At 51.3% G+C, this 13,763-nt stretch overlaps 5 protein-coding genes across 5 annotated transcripts; 2 read left to right on the forward strand and 3 right to left on the reverse strand.

Moving 5' to 3' along the window:
- Positions 1 to 426: 426 nt before the first annotated feature.
- N7511_008257 (uncharacterized protein) lies at positions 427 to 2,970 on the reverse strand (the record flags this gene model as incomplete). The annotated part of the gene is made up of 2 exons (XM_057130634.1): positions 427 to 1,687; positions 1,745 to 2,970. 2 exons carry the CDS (start codon positions 2,968 to 2,970, stop codon positions 427 to 429), a joined length of 2,487 nt encoding a protein of 828 aa, XP_056982417.1.
- A 220-nt stretch (positions 2,971 to 3,190) lies between these two features.
- N7511_008258 (deoxyribodipyrimidine photo-lyase PHR1) lies at positions 3,191 to 4,987 on the reverse strand (the record flags this gene model as incomplete). Its single annotated transcript, XM_057130635.1, has 2 exons — positions 3,191 to 3,734; positions 3,789 to 4,987. The coding sequence occupies 2 exons, from the start codon at positions 4,985 to 4,987 to the stop codon at positions 3,191 to 3,193; spliced, it is 1,743 nt and encodes a 580-aa protein (XP_056982418.1).
- Positions 4,988 to 5,987: 1,000 nt separating this feature from the next.
- On the forward strand, positions 5,988 to 6,968 carry N7511_008259 (uncharacterized protein; the record flags this gene model as incomplete). The annotated part of the gene is made up of 1 exon (XM_057130636.1): positions 5,988 to 6,968. One exon carries the CDS (start codon positions 5,988 to 5,990, stop codon positions 6,966 to 6,968), a length of 981 nt encoding a protein of 326 aa, XP_056982419.1.
- A 217-nt stretch (positions 6,969 to 7,185) lies between these two features.
- Positions 7,186 to 9,966, reverse strand: N7511_008260 (Kha1p; the record flags this gene model as incomplete). Its single annotated transcript, XM_057130637.1, has 4 exons — positions 7,186 to 8,652; positions 8,703 to 9,782; positions 9,833 to 9,849; positions 9,873 to 9,966. The coding sequence occupies 4 exons, from the start codon at positions 9,964 to 9,966 to the stop codon at positions 7,186 to 7,188; spliced, it is 2,658 nt and encodes an 885-aa protein (XP_056982420.1).
- Positions 9,967 to 11,568: 1,602 nt separating this feature from the next.
- Positions 11,569 to 13,607, forward strand: N7511_008261 (putative alpha-L-rhamnosidase A; the record flags this gene model as incomplete). Its single annotated transcript, XM_057130638.1, has 2 exons — positions 11,569 to 12,675; positions 12,732 to 13,607. The coding sequence occupies 2 exons, from the start codon at positions 11,569 to 11,571 to the stop codon at positions 13,605 to 13,607; spliced, it is 1,983 nt and encodes a 660-aa protein (XP_056982421.1).
- Between the last annotated feature and the right edge of the window lie 156 nt (positions 13,608 to 13,763).

Here is a 13,763-nt window from a genome sequence, read left to right on the forward strand (position 1 = left end):
AAGGGAATGACCCTGTTTCACGTGGCGAGGCTAATATGTAAAAATTACTTTGCAGGCGATATATCCTTGTCAGAGTGTCGAAGCGAGATGGGAGGATACGCGTCCTGGGACTTTGACCCGAACTCTAGAATGAATCGAAGGTAAAACATATTATATAATGATATTGAGTGACTGTATGCGCAAAAGCCATGATATATGGACACACAAATAGAAACACCATCCAGCCCGATCACTGAACGCCGGATGGAGAGAGCTATGTATAGACAAAATCGAAACAAGAGAACGGTGAAGATCCGGAGAAAGGCAAGCGGAGCTACTGAGAGTCAGGGGCCCCGCAGGAGCAGCAGAGTGCGTGCCACTGTAGCGGGAAGATCGACAGGAACCAAGACTTCGCCGCGGGGATTGCAGGTGCAGGGTTGCAACGGGCTACAGGGCCAATCCGGTTCCCTTGCGCGTCCAGCGGTACAGGGCTAGCACTGCTTTGCGGCGGTGCCGAATCTCGCTCGGGTTTACCGGGCGGCCTCGGGCCTGTGCCACTGCGCTGCGCATGACTTGCCGAAAACTGCGTTGGTACTCTGTGTTCAGGGTGACCACGCAGGATTCTGTGGCTCGGATCATTGTTTCGCAGGCGTTGAGGATTCCTTCACCGGCTTCTTTTTGGAGGCGCTCGACGATGAGCAGGAGGAGGAAGCTTCCTTGGAGAAGTTGAATACCGAAGAAGTAGGGCATGAAGCTGATGTCGGGGTCAAAGCGCAGAATTTGTTGCACTGAGTCAGCCGCTTCAAGTGCGTGAGAAATTGTGGAGGCAAAGGCCGGTGATGATGTCCAAAAGTCTTTGTCCTCAATAAGTGAGACAGGGTCCCACTTACCGACGAGTAGGATGTGGAGAACGTGGACGAGGTAGGATGAATAGGCGATCACGGTTTGAGTATGCCAAGAATAGGCCTGCGATGATTGCGCGTCGACTGGCTGGTCTGATTTATTGGGATAGCCGCTTGACAAAGAAGCTTCGGGGTCTGCCGTAGCAAAAGTGGTCAAGCTGGCCTTGTATATCTCTAGCTGTCGCAGGACTTCGGCGACATGCACATCCCATGCTTCTTTGCCTTGAAGCCGAACACCCAGCGTAGGATGGTTTCGGGCTTGGTTGAGATCGATCAATTCACCCGTGATCGTCATGAGAGGAAGGAAAAAGCCCAAAATAGAGTGATCATGGCAGACAAAGTTTGGAAAGACCCGCCGTTTGTTCTGATCACCAGATCGGAGGCATTGGGGGCCATCTGGGCGGGGACTGTTCGTGTGAATGACTCCAGCTTGCCAGGCATTTTCATCCAGTGGAAGCAGTAGGTCCTCACTTTCAGCATCAAGGAGGGCAAGGGGGCGATTGTAGCACAAGGCGAGATGGCGATCCATGATGTACAGTAACCACCATGTCCTGCGACGTTCTTCACGATGTTCTTCCGTGATGGGACTGCTGTGCGAATCAATAGTTCGATCGCAGACGCAATTCAAACTTGGCCGTGATGGATTTGAGTAGTCAAACCCCATGCCGCCGGGTGAGCCAGGCCACCCTCCTAACGGATAGCCAAAAGACGGACTGGAACCGTCAGTCAGACAGTCCACATTGGACAAAACTTCCATCTCCTGGTTCAATTTGAGTTCTCGAGCTAATGTAAAGGCCGCATGCCACCTAGTCTCAAATTAGTAACATGCACAGGGATGCAGGGGTTGAGAAGCAGGTACATACCATCTCATGCTTGCAGCCTTTTGTTCACTAGATGAGATAATAGAGGCAACATGAATATAGGTAATCACATCGTCCAGAGATCCAGCAGGGCCCACCAGTCCTTTATCATCACCGACTGCCTCGAATGGGTGATAGGCTGCGGCCGTTGAAAAGTCCTGATGAGCATTCACATTCTCCGGTGGAGATGCCTCCTGGTCTTTGAAAGCGACGTGAATCAAAGGTCGAAGTAATCGTATAATTAAAGCACACAAAAATTGACAGATCTTTCGCCGTTGTAAAGGCGATATAGACAACGAGAAAGCCCGATCGTCTACAGCAGCTACCCAGAGCATACTAGCCAACAAGGCCGGGCTGCTAGGTCTGGGACGGTCGACACTCAGAAAAGAGGCCTTCCTCAACACGAAGCAGTGGATATGATGGCATACAGGGTGCATATGGGTAGAGAAGGCGCTGGTAAAATATAGCTCGAGCAAATCGCAAACAAGTCGACGGGGCAGATTCCCCTCGAGGTAAGGCATCAGAGGCTCCAGCACAGGATACTTCAATGGCGACCGCGAAGTCGACGGTTGACTCTGCGAGTGATTCCCACCCGAGACAGACGGTATAGGCGGCGGTCGCTGGCTCACCCGATGACCAGCCAGATCAGCTGGATTCCAAAGATCCATAAGCCTCGGCAAAGACGGTTCCCCCACACCAGGAGGAGCACCCCCTAAGATATCATAGGACTCTGGGGAGAGATGCGCTGCGGACAGCCATTCCTCTGTAACATTCGCAGGCGGCGGCCGGTGCGGTCTCGCACCGTCAACCACAGAACGCCGCTCATCCACGCTGGGCGCAGACATGCCACTCATTTCATTCGACGCCGGCGACCGCTGGTGAAAGGTCGAGGTTGGCGAGCTATCATCTATCGGCGACATCGCCTGCTCCAGCATTTTGTCACCGTTTCCATTCGACTGCTTCGGTTCCGCGCGACTACGCGCAAGCTCGCTCGCCCCGCTGGTGGTAGGCATGTTTGCTTTAGATCGAGCTATGCGACCTCGTTTGCGTCGTTCGCGTGTAAATTCGCAATGGATCTCACTGCGCAAACAGCGCGAGCAGGGGAAGGCTCGGTCGCATCGCACTCGGCGGGTGTGGCAAGAGTCGCAGGCCACTCTATTTCGGCGCCATCGTCGCTTGCCGTTGGAGAGTTCGACCGGGGGGGCCGTGGACGGCTGATCCCCATCCATTTCAGGGCGTCATTGGCAAACAAGGCGAGTGTAGTTAGTAGTAAGGGTCAAGGTGAAAGGGTTCAAGAAAACGTTGCGGGGAAAACGACGCTAAATGTCTCACCCGCAATTCTCTCCAAATCGGCCAAAATTTCCATTTGGTTTCTTACTACAGTCAGAGTGCTTCGTTTAACTTCGTTTAAACACTTTAGTTGACATTCACGCTAACTAGGAGCAACTATTAGCTCTTCTGAAGAGCACTCTTGAACCGCTCCAACGCTCGATCGCGGCTTTTGGCGTGGTCCACAATCGGCCGGGGATACCCATTCTTCTGCGCGATAGCCTCAGCCCCGCGGGCATAAGGTTCGTGGATGGCTTTGTTAGACACGTCGCGCAGTTCTGGTACCCAATGGCGGATGTACTCGCCCTCGGCATCGAAACGCTCGCTCTGGCGCAGCGGGTTGAAGATGCGGAAATAGGGCTGCGGGTCCACCCCCGTGCTCGATCCGAATCCCCAGCCTCCGTGGTTGGAAGCAAAGTCTCCGTCAATTAGATTCTCCATGAAGTGACGTTCACCACGGCGCCAGTCCAGCATGAGGTCCTTGGTAAGGAACGACGAGACCACCATGCGAGTGCGGTTGTGCATCCAGGCCGAGTGACGAAGTTGTCGCATGGCCGCATCAACGATCGGGTATCCGGTCTTTCCGTCACACCAGGCTTGGAAGAGGTCTTGGTCGTATTCCCATTCGATGTTGGTATGCTCGGGCTTGAAACACTTGTTCATACTGGGAATGATTAGCGCTGCCGTCATCGGCGACACGTTGGCATTGATTACTTACCAGATAAATGGCCAGTTGACCAGAACGTGTTTGTAAAAGTCGCGCCAAGCCACTTCACTAATCCAAGTCATGTAGCCGGGATCATATCGGTCAAGGTGGTTTTTGTTGGCTCTTTTGGCTGTGGCAACAGCAGTTCTGGCACTCAGAGCGCCCGACGCGAAGTACGGACTGAGAACAGAAGTATGTTCGCCAGCCACGATACTCCGCATCTCTTCATATTTCTTGCCTTTCGCTTCCAGAAATTTGTCCAGGCGCTGAAGCGCTTCATGTTCGCCTGCGGGGTAGAGCTCCTCGAAGCGCTTTTTCTCGGCATCCGGTAACTCATGGGTTTTGGGGGCGGCTGGCACCTGGCAGTCGAACAGGTCCTTGAAGTCTTTGCGTGCATTGCCAGGGTTGGACCCAGGTTCCTCGGATGTTTCGAGGTAATCAGGGTTCTCCTTCAGGAATGCCAACCAGGAACGATACCACGGGGTGTACACGGCGTATTGCTTGCCCTGTTGACTCGCCAATGCACCGGGACTGACAACACAGGTGTCATGGGTCGGAGCGAAGCTAATATCGCTCTCGGCACATAAGCGAACCAACTTCGCCTCGCGGCGCAATTCATCCACTTCATACTCAATGTTCGCAGAGAGGTGCTTGGCACCCCAGTTCTGACACAATTCTACAATGCGACGAGGGATGACTTTTCGCTTCTCCTGGGTTTCCATGTGCAGTGGAATATCAAGCTCCGCGAGATCCTTTTGAAGCTGCTTCAGGATGCGCAGGGTAAAGTCCACACGGGCAGGACTTGTCAAATGAGCAGACCAGTCCTCGGGTGACGCGATATAGAGTGCAATCAACGGGATTCCGTGTTCCTTTGCAGTCTGATATGCCGCATGCAGGGCTCTATTGTCGTGAAGCCGCAGATCGCTCTTGAACCAATGGACAATCGCGCTGCCAGGTCCAATTGACCCGCGCTTATCTGCGGTTTCCCGACAAGCTTTCTGCAGAGTTTCAATGGGGCGTTCCAGCTCTCCATCTGTGTATGCTTGGCATCGCTCATTGCTCATCTCCGGTGGATAGAATTGGCGAAGAACAATGCCAAAGTCTTCGGTCTGCTTCGCGTTCGGATGCGGCTGGTGCAAGTCAGACTTGCTTTTCTTTGGAGGGTGTGAGCCATTTGGCTCAGTTGTGGAAGTCTTTCGCTTTGGTGGCATGGTAAGATAGCGCGTGAATTGAGGAACAAGACGATATGGACGATATGGTCGACAAGATAAGAACATGAAGCAATTCCAGGGGGTGAAATGAACAGGGAACTTGATCGCATCTCAGATCGAGATCGCGATCGAGTGACGTCAGGTGCGATCGCGGTCTGGACTTTCTGCCGATCTGACCTTCACCGGGTTGCATTCTTGCCAGTTCCCGGAATTTGGGTCTATCAATTGTGACCCGCGCATGAGATCAGGATTTCAGGATGTCTGTTTCTCTAACTACTTGCAGATGGAGATTCCGACCTTCCAATACACTTTACAAGAAGGGTCTGCCGATAAAGGTGTATCGGTGAAGCAACACTCCCCCAAATTCCGCTGGAATCAGCCGTAGGAACAAGCTGTGTAAGGAGACCCTGCAGCAACCTACATCAAGGGGGATCGTCAAGTCCACGGCAGAACTTCAGCCCACGGAAATATGGACCTCACTGTATGGGTCATCCACAATGGCACAACGGGCAGAGCAATAGGGGCGGGCATACAGTACGGAGTACTACTCCAGTTCCCGCGAACAAAGCGCGGATTGGCCAATCATCAACCTTTGCAAGAAAGAAGCAAGGTCCAAAAAAGTGTCAAAGATCTGCCAGTGTCTCCCCGCAAACTTCGGTGATCCACGGCGCGGATCCCCGTCTAGCGCCTCGCCCAATACCTTTGCTCACAGCATATGTGAACCAAAGATCTAGCCACCCGAGCAGCTGTCATGGATTGGTTTCCGTTCTTCTCCGGACATCAACTGCCGACCGCTTGATCCTCCGCAGTTGAAAGAAATAGTCTTTAGCTGAACCTTCTCCTTCCTCTCCACAGCCGCCGCAGAATTCTCAGAAGCCATTTGCCTTACATATTCCTCAATGAAAGCACTTTCCATTCCTCTGTCAACATTTTCTCCCTAATACCCTCTCTTTCCCCTCCTTGATACAATCGGGACCCAAGCAATGTCCCGCCACAACAGATGGCGAACACCTCGGCTTCAAACGTCGCATCATCCCTAATTCACGACCCAGGCTCCTCAAGCACGGTCCGAACTGGTGTATTTGCCGCCCTCGCTGCTGTCGCCTGGTACAACGCCATCGAATTAATAATTCTCTGCTTCGTCTCCTTCAAACGCTACAAAGGAACCTACTTCTGGAGTCTACTAGTCGCCTCCGCGTCCATCATCCCCCACTGTCTAGGGTTCATCCTCCTCTTCTGCGCGCCAAGCGTAACACCATGGCTCTCGGTCACCTTCGTGCTCGTCAGCTGGTGGGGGATGGTGACAGGCCAGTCGGTAGTGCTGTGGTCGCGACTGCATTTAGTCCTCCAAAACAATAAAGTCCTCTGGGGCGTCCTCTGGATGATATGTATCGACGCCGTCCTCCTCCACACACCAGTAACAGTCCTCCTCTACGGCTTAGTCGCACAACCTGAAGGTGTATTCGCACACGGATACAACGTCATGGAACGGATCCAGTTAGTCGGCTTCTTCATCCAAGAGTCGATCATCTCAGGCATCTACGTTTACGAAACGATCAAGCTCCTGCGCCTCAGACCGAGTGGCCGTCCTCAGGGTGTTCTTACCCAACTCCTAATCATCAATATCGTCATTTTATGTCTAGATATTGCCGTGCTTGTTATCGAATATGTCGGATATTATGCGGTTCAGGTGATGATTAAACCAGTTGTATACAGCATCAAGCTGAAACTTGAATACGCGATTTTGGGAAAACTCGTTATTATTGCGCGCGGCCCAATCGATTCTCAAGAATTACCATCCAGCACGCGCGAAATCAATGAGATCAGTTCGTTCCCATCGTCAACGGATCCGATCTCCCATGCTGAATCTGGGAGAAAGCACCGCTCACATAGTGCTCCTTGGTTCTGGGAGGTAAGGAGAGGGTCATCGCCAGTTTCCGCCGAGGTTTCACATTCTCCGGATGCTTTGTCGTATCCTTGACTCTCTCATAATCAACCTTCTCGGGGCGTCTTTCCTCCTCTCTGGTTCCCTTTTGGACTGACATAGAGATCTGTACCTTGTCCTATCACTTCTTCTATCTTTTACTGGGATATAGCGATACCAAGATTATTGGCGTTTTGATACCAAATACAAAAGTTATGACTAGCGCTTCCAATTGAAATCAATGATTATTCTCCCATATTCACCGAGTAAATGTTCAATAATACTCCGCCGCCGACGCTGATCCAGCCTGAAGAACAAGTGTACTCCCAAAGATCTTACTCTCGGGCTGCACCATCGCCGTCCCCAATGCACCAAGAGTCTGTCGCGTATCATTCCCAATGCCATCATCAGAAATAGCCAACTCAACATCGGAAGTACCACTCCGTCGCCCAACAATCACAATATTATTCGCCTTATTCGACGTCTGATCCAAGTCCTCCCGCACAGCAACAACAGCCATGCGAACAAGATCAGTAATCGATTCCTGGACCGCAGGCTGAGAAAAAACAACACGATCCTGCACTTCCTCAGGCAAAGAATCACGAACAGTCTCAAAGAAAGCAAGATCTGACTGCGACATCGACGCAGCAGACTCCATCGATCCCGAAGCGGATCCAACAGCAGTAGTCGTGGTAGTGCCCATCTTCCCAATGTCAGCACTCAACACCCCCATCTGGATAACAGTAGCAGTAACATGATCATTCCGCACAAGCTGCAGAAGCAACCTCAACGCAAACCGATCATCAACGCCCCCAAAGAAAGGTAACACAATATGATGCGACCGATTCCCCGTAGGCAATCTAGCCCACATGGAAGACTGAATACTCATCCCGCTAGTCGTGCGATCCAGCGTGGGCCGCTTCACAGTCGAAGGCAAGCCCCGCTCAATGAAGATGCCAACATGGCCGTGTACGCGGTTCAGGACATCAGACATGAAATTCGTGTAGACACCATTTGCGAAACGGTTCGTCGCGTCGACTTCGAGTCCGTTTTGGCGGTCGGCTAGTGTGCCTGTTTCGCTCCAGGGGAGCAAGAGGAGATCGGTTGTTTCGTTTGCTGCCATGTCGACTATACTGTCCGCGTAGGAATATTCCGGGATGATGGATACGCCGGCCATGAGGGAGAGATCGTGCCACTCGCCAAAGGCGCGGAAGGTGTTTACGACTGGGTCCCATAGTGCGTGTTCTTCTGCTGCGGCGACTTTCATTACGCTAGAGTGGCGGTCTGTTAGTTCGATCAGTCTGACGCCGTGGACGCGAAGCAAAGATTCGTCTGTCTCGGCTTCTGTTTCGGGGGTTTGGTCTTCGATTGTTTGGTCGGTTTGTTTGGGGGTTTTCGCCGGGTGCAGACGAGTTGGGGTGCTGCGGTTTGTGCTTAGGAGCGCTGCTAGGGTGCAGATTCCGGATAGACCGTCTAGGCGGAGATAGACGAGGAGTTTGCGCACGGGTGCTTTGTTCAGATGGTCTTTTGCTTGGGTTATGCTGTTGTTACGGGTGTCTGGCTGTATTGGGTTGCCTTCCCAGTCTATTTCGCCGCGTCGCCAGCGTTCGACTTTGACTTGGTACCAGTTTGGATAGAGCCATGTTGTAAGGGGCGTTGTGAGAAAGGTTGTTACTAGAGCCATCACGACGAAAATGGTGAAAGTGCGAGTGCTCAGGATCTTGGCTTGCAGGCCGATGTTCTGGAAATCGATTAGTTCATGTTTTCATCGGTATTTCTTCATATACTGACCAGCACGATCAACTCCACCAATCCTTTGCAACTCATAAGCACGCCAATTGAAAAGCTTTCACGCCACAATAGGCCACACCATCTGGATGCCAGGGCGCCACCAGCAACCTTTGCGATGAAGGCAATGGCGATGACTCCAACCACATATCCCCAAACAAGGCCAGAGTCAAGCAACCCGAGATTAGTACTCAGCCCAGAGAGCGTGAAATAAAGCGGTAAGAAGAGAGCAGCGACCAAATCCTCAATCTTCTCGGTCAGCTTGATAGCAAAACCACCCTCGTGAGGGCAGATCAGCCCAATGACAAAGCCGCCGAAGATAGCATGAACACCAATAACCTGCGTAAAGAAAGCAGATGCGAGAGCAATGAGCAAAGTCAGCGCAACAACCGACTGACTAGGCCCCTTTTGCAAACTTCCCGATCTCTCAAGGAAACGCAAGAACACTGGGCGGAAAGCATATGTCAAGAAGAGCATGTATCCCACGCAAACGAGTAAAACATATAGTGCGGTGATACCACTCCCCGCATTGACAAGCGCAACACAAAGAGCCAGTAGGACCCAGCCTACAACATCGTTGCCCACACCGGCTGACAGCACAATAACACCAACGCGAGTGGATAGCAGTTTCAACTCGGTAAGGATACGGCACAAAACAGGGAACGCCGTGATAGCCATGGCAATACCAATGAACAGCAAATATGTTCCAAATTCAATTGGTCTGGTGTTTCCATCATTATGGAACTCATGATAAAGACCATATGAAATGGCCGAACCAAGACCAAAAGGAAGGATCATACCGGCGGCAGAAACACTCAACGCAATGCGCCAGTTGCTCACGAGGAAGCGGAGGTCGGTTTCTAATCCGACAAGAAAGAGAAATAGCACCAGTCCCAGATTTGCGACAACATTCAGACTGGGAATACTAGCTGTTGGGAAGATCGTTTCTGTAAAGCCGGGGATACGGCCCATGACTGATGGCCCTAACACGATCCCGCCAATGACCTCTGCGATGACCCGCGGCTGGCGGATCTTGGAGAGAGGCCAGTGAATCAGACGGCAGAGGATGATAATTATGCCAGCCTAAGTGTGTCAGTCAACATTTACCCTGTGGTTGAGAGCTTCTTTCTTACTTGGATGATGAACAGCACTAGGGGATTCTTCGAGTCATACGTAGTCGGGTTTCCCCCTCGAGGATGCCACCCTGTGGGCTCACCCGCACAGTACTATTTCCTGTAGCCATCGCTGTAGTCGTTGTGGTCGCCATGCTGAAACCCCCAGCTCAGGCAAGGTAAAAAGCGCGACTGGAGGGGCTTTTGAAGGTAAAAGAAGGTGAAGCTGGAGGTCAGACGGGCCACGCCACCAAGCCCACTCACTGGGTGCTCCAATGAGAAGTCCACCTTCGGATCCTTTAGCGCTTGGCGATGTCGTTTCGCCTAGTCTATTCACGGATTGGCTGGTTTTTTCCATACTTTTGATTCTTTGTTGGAGAGTTGAGTTGCTTTGACAGTCTCAGAGCAGAAGTGAAGGGGGGGGGAGAAGTGCCCGCATGCGGTCGCAGTCAAATAGCCGCATTTACCCCGGATTTCTCCACGTATGTTGTGCTGGAATCGGAGGAATGACTGTCAGAGGGATTTGGGGGCCAATCTGAGCGATCCAATCTCCGCATTTGACTTTCCACGTGAATTTCACTCGCATCGTGACATGCCACATGGCTCTTGGCTGCAAAACGGGGTGCAAAATTACCGTACTGATTTATGCAAATACCATGTGATGCGTTTTTTGAGGTAACAGTTAACATATGAAATGAAACATATAACTGAAAAGGGACTAACCCTAACGCTCATCTTACACATCCACCAACTTATTAGATAGGGGTGTGATTTCAACATGACCCTATATCTATGAATACATGTCTATCACAAGTGAAACTAATTCACAGCAGGTCATATCGAGAAGATTTCTCTAAGCTAAATTGCTAACAATGCCAATGCGATCATGCAAAACTCTCTCTCTTACTTTCGCGGCGCAAAGCTAGATGGAGTGTTCAACGACACCAGTGACCTGATTTCGGGAGTCGCTTTAGGATTCTTTGTTAACCATGCTGAGCCGCAGAAGCTTTTAGATTCTGTCAAGCAAAGTTGCAGCTGACCTCTTCAAGAGCTCCAGGAGACACCATGAGCTGTCCATTCCCGATATTCTGATTTTGATAGTCGAAGATAGCCCCATTGCTCAACCCAGATGAATTCAGAACTCAGTACTATGGCACACGGTAGCGCATTCACCCTGGTGTAGGCCGAGTATAGTAAAAATTTTCAAAATTATTAGGAATATATGAAATCTATCAAGAAGGTACTTCAAGGGACATTATTCACCTACGATGAAAATACGGGGTAAGGCTAGCTCCTAGCTATCCGATCTAGCCCAACATATAACCTTCCCACATAAATGCATCGAATCACACCACATCCATTTTCAGGGACTAACTACTACACCCTTGCATAAAACTTTCAGGGTTCCCCGTCCCCAATCTCCATAGTTTATGCGATGTTTTCCCGACAAGCCTATAAAGCCTGAAGATCCCCGCAAACTAACCCCACAGTTTCAGAAATGTCGGGCATACCGGACTGTTGATCACCCGGCCATTTCAATGGCAAAGTAGACTCCACGATTCTCTCATTGCTGCTGGTCGGTATTCATTCTCCCGAAACATCGTGCCCCGCAAGATGCCCTTGGCCTTGCATAGTCCGCTATGCTAGATATGCCTTGCGTCAGAGAGTTACTCTCTGAGAAACTATAAGAGCGGGAATTTCGTCCTTCAAGATTGAGTCTGCAGAAAGAAATCTCCCGGAGATCCGAATCCGTTACCATGCACCTTGCTACTTTGTTTCTGACTCCAATATTGGCCGCTGCGTCATCGAAAGTCCCCTATGAGCAATATATCTTGGCTCCAAAGTCGCGCGACTTGATCCCACCCTCCGTTCAAAATATAACTGGCTCTGTAACTGGAGCCAATGCCCTCACAAAATCGTCTGGCAGTGGAGCCACCTTCCATGGCATCTCATCCGTGACCTACGACTTTGGCAAGAATGTAGCTGGCCTAGTCACTCTCGACGTGGGCGCATCCTCATCCTCGTCTGCCTTTTTGGGAGTCACATTCTCTGAATCAAATCTATACATCAGCAACCAAGCAAGCGATGCTACCGCAGATTCCGGCTTAGATACCCCTCTATGGTTCAATGTTGGCAAAGGTGCCGGGAAGTATACACCGGAGGAGAAGTATCTTCGAGGTGGATTCCGCTACCTGACAGTCGTCAGCAATACCACAGCAACCGTGCCGGTCAAAAGCCTCCGAGTAAAATTCACATCAGCGCCTGACCAGGACCTGCGCGCCTACACCGGGTACTTCCACTCCGATGACGAGCTCATTAACCAAATTTGGTATGCCGGCGCATACACTAACCAGCTGGCCACTATCAATCCCAAGCATGGAAATTCCCTGGTGCATCTTGGTCAGATCAGCTCGAGTGATGATATCCAGCTCCCTGAGACTGATTCCTGGTGGAACAACTATACTATCACCAACGGAACCAGCACAATCACTGACGGAGCCAAGCGTGACCGTCTTGTGTGGCCTGGTGATATGTCCATTGCTCTTGAGAGCATTGCTGTCAGTACTGGTGATCTATATAGTGTCCGCACGGCCTTGGAGTCTCTGTTCATCTTGCAAAAGCCCAATGGACAACTGCCCTATGCTGGAAAGCCGTTCCTTGACATGGTGAGCTACACGTATCACCTGCACAGTCTCATTGGCGCCTCGTACCTGTACCGATTCTCAGGTGATAAAGATTGGCTGTCCAGCCACTGGTCACAGTACAAACGGGGTCTTGAATGGGCACTGAACAGCGTCGACGACACCGGCCTCGCGAACATTACGGCGTCGGCCGACTGGCTTCGCTTCGGGATGGGAGCCCATGTAAGTACACAACTGTATACACCGTCCAAAAACCCCCATACTGACAGAAAATGTAGAACATCGAAGCAAACGCAATCCTCTACTTCGTCCTCCAAGACGCCCAATCGCTCGCGACAGAACTGAACGACAAGACCGCCCTAACAAACTGGAGCCAAATAGCCACCAAAATCAAAGCAGCCGCCAACCAAAAGCTCTGGGACGCCTCCAGTGGCCTCTACTTCGACAACGAAACAACAACAATGCACCCCCAAGACGGCAACGCCTGGGCCATAAAAGCAAACCTCACGCAATCAACCGCCCAATCCATCCAAGTCTCAAACGCCCTCAAGTCTCGCTGGGGCAAGTACGGCGCACCCGCGCCGGAAGCCGGGAAAACCGTCTCACCATTCATCGGCGGCTTCGAACTACAAGCTCACTACCTAGCCAACAAGCCCAACTCGGCACTCGATCTCATCCGTGTCCAGTGGGGATTCATGCTCAATGATCCGCGCATGACACAGTCTACTTTCATTGAAGGATACTCCACAGATGGATCTCTGCATTATGCGCCGTATTCTAATGATGCACGTGTTTCGCATGCGCATGGTTGGTCGACTGGCCCGACCTATGCGCTTACGGCTTATGCGGCTGGTATTCAGCTTACTGGGGCTGGGGGCTCGACTTGGGTCATTGCGCCGCAGGTTGGAAATCTGACGTCTGTTGATGCCGGGTTCGAGACTGTGAAGGGGAAGTTCTCGGTTTCCTATCGTGGTAGTGGTCGTGGGAATGCTGTGGGCAAGCTTGCTTTTGTTACGCCTGCTAATACTACTGGGGAGTTTTTGCTTGCTGGTGCTGAGGGTAGTCTTGTTTCTGAGAGCGGGCAGAGGGTGAGACTTGTTAATGGCAAGGCATCTGGGTTGAAGGGTGGTAGTTGGAAGTTGAGAAGTGAATGATTTTATGGTATTTAAGCGTGTTATTTTCAACGTGAATTCGGTCTTGTGCAGTCTGTATCTCTAAATATATTCCTTGTAGCATATCAAAGCCCTTGGATCCGTCGCCAATGATTATTTAAAATGAAATCATGAGATGCAAGCATCACAGTCGAACCA

This window comes from Penicillium nucicola, assembly GCF_028828085.1.
Source record: "Penicillium nucicola strain IBT 29836 chromosome Unknown utg000008l, whole genome shotgun sequence".
Classification (NCBI taxonomy): Eukaryota; Fungi; Ascomycota; class Eurotiomycetes; order Eurotiales; family Aspergillaceae; genus Penicillium; species Penicillium nucicola.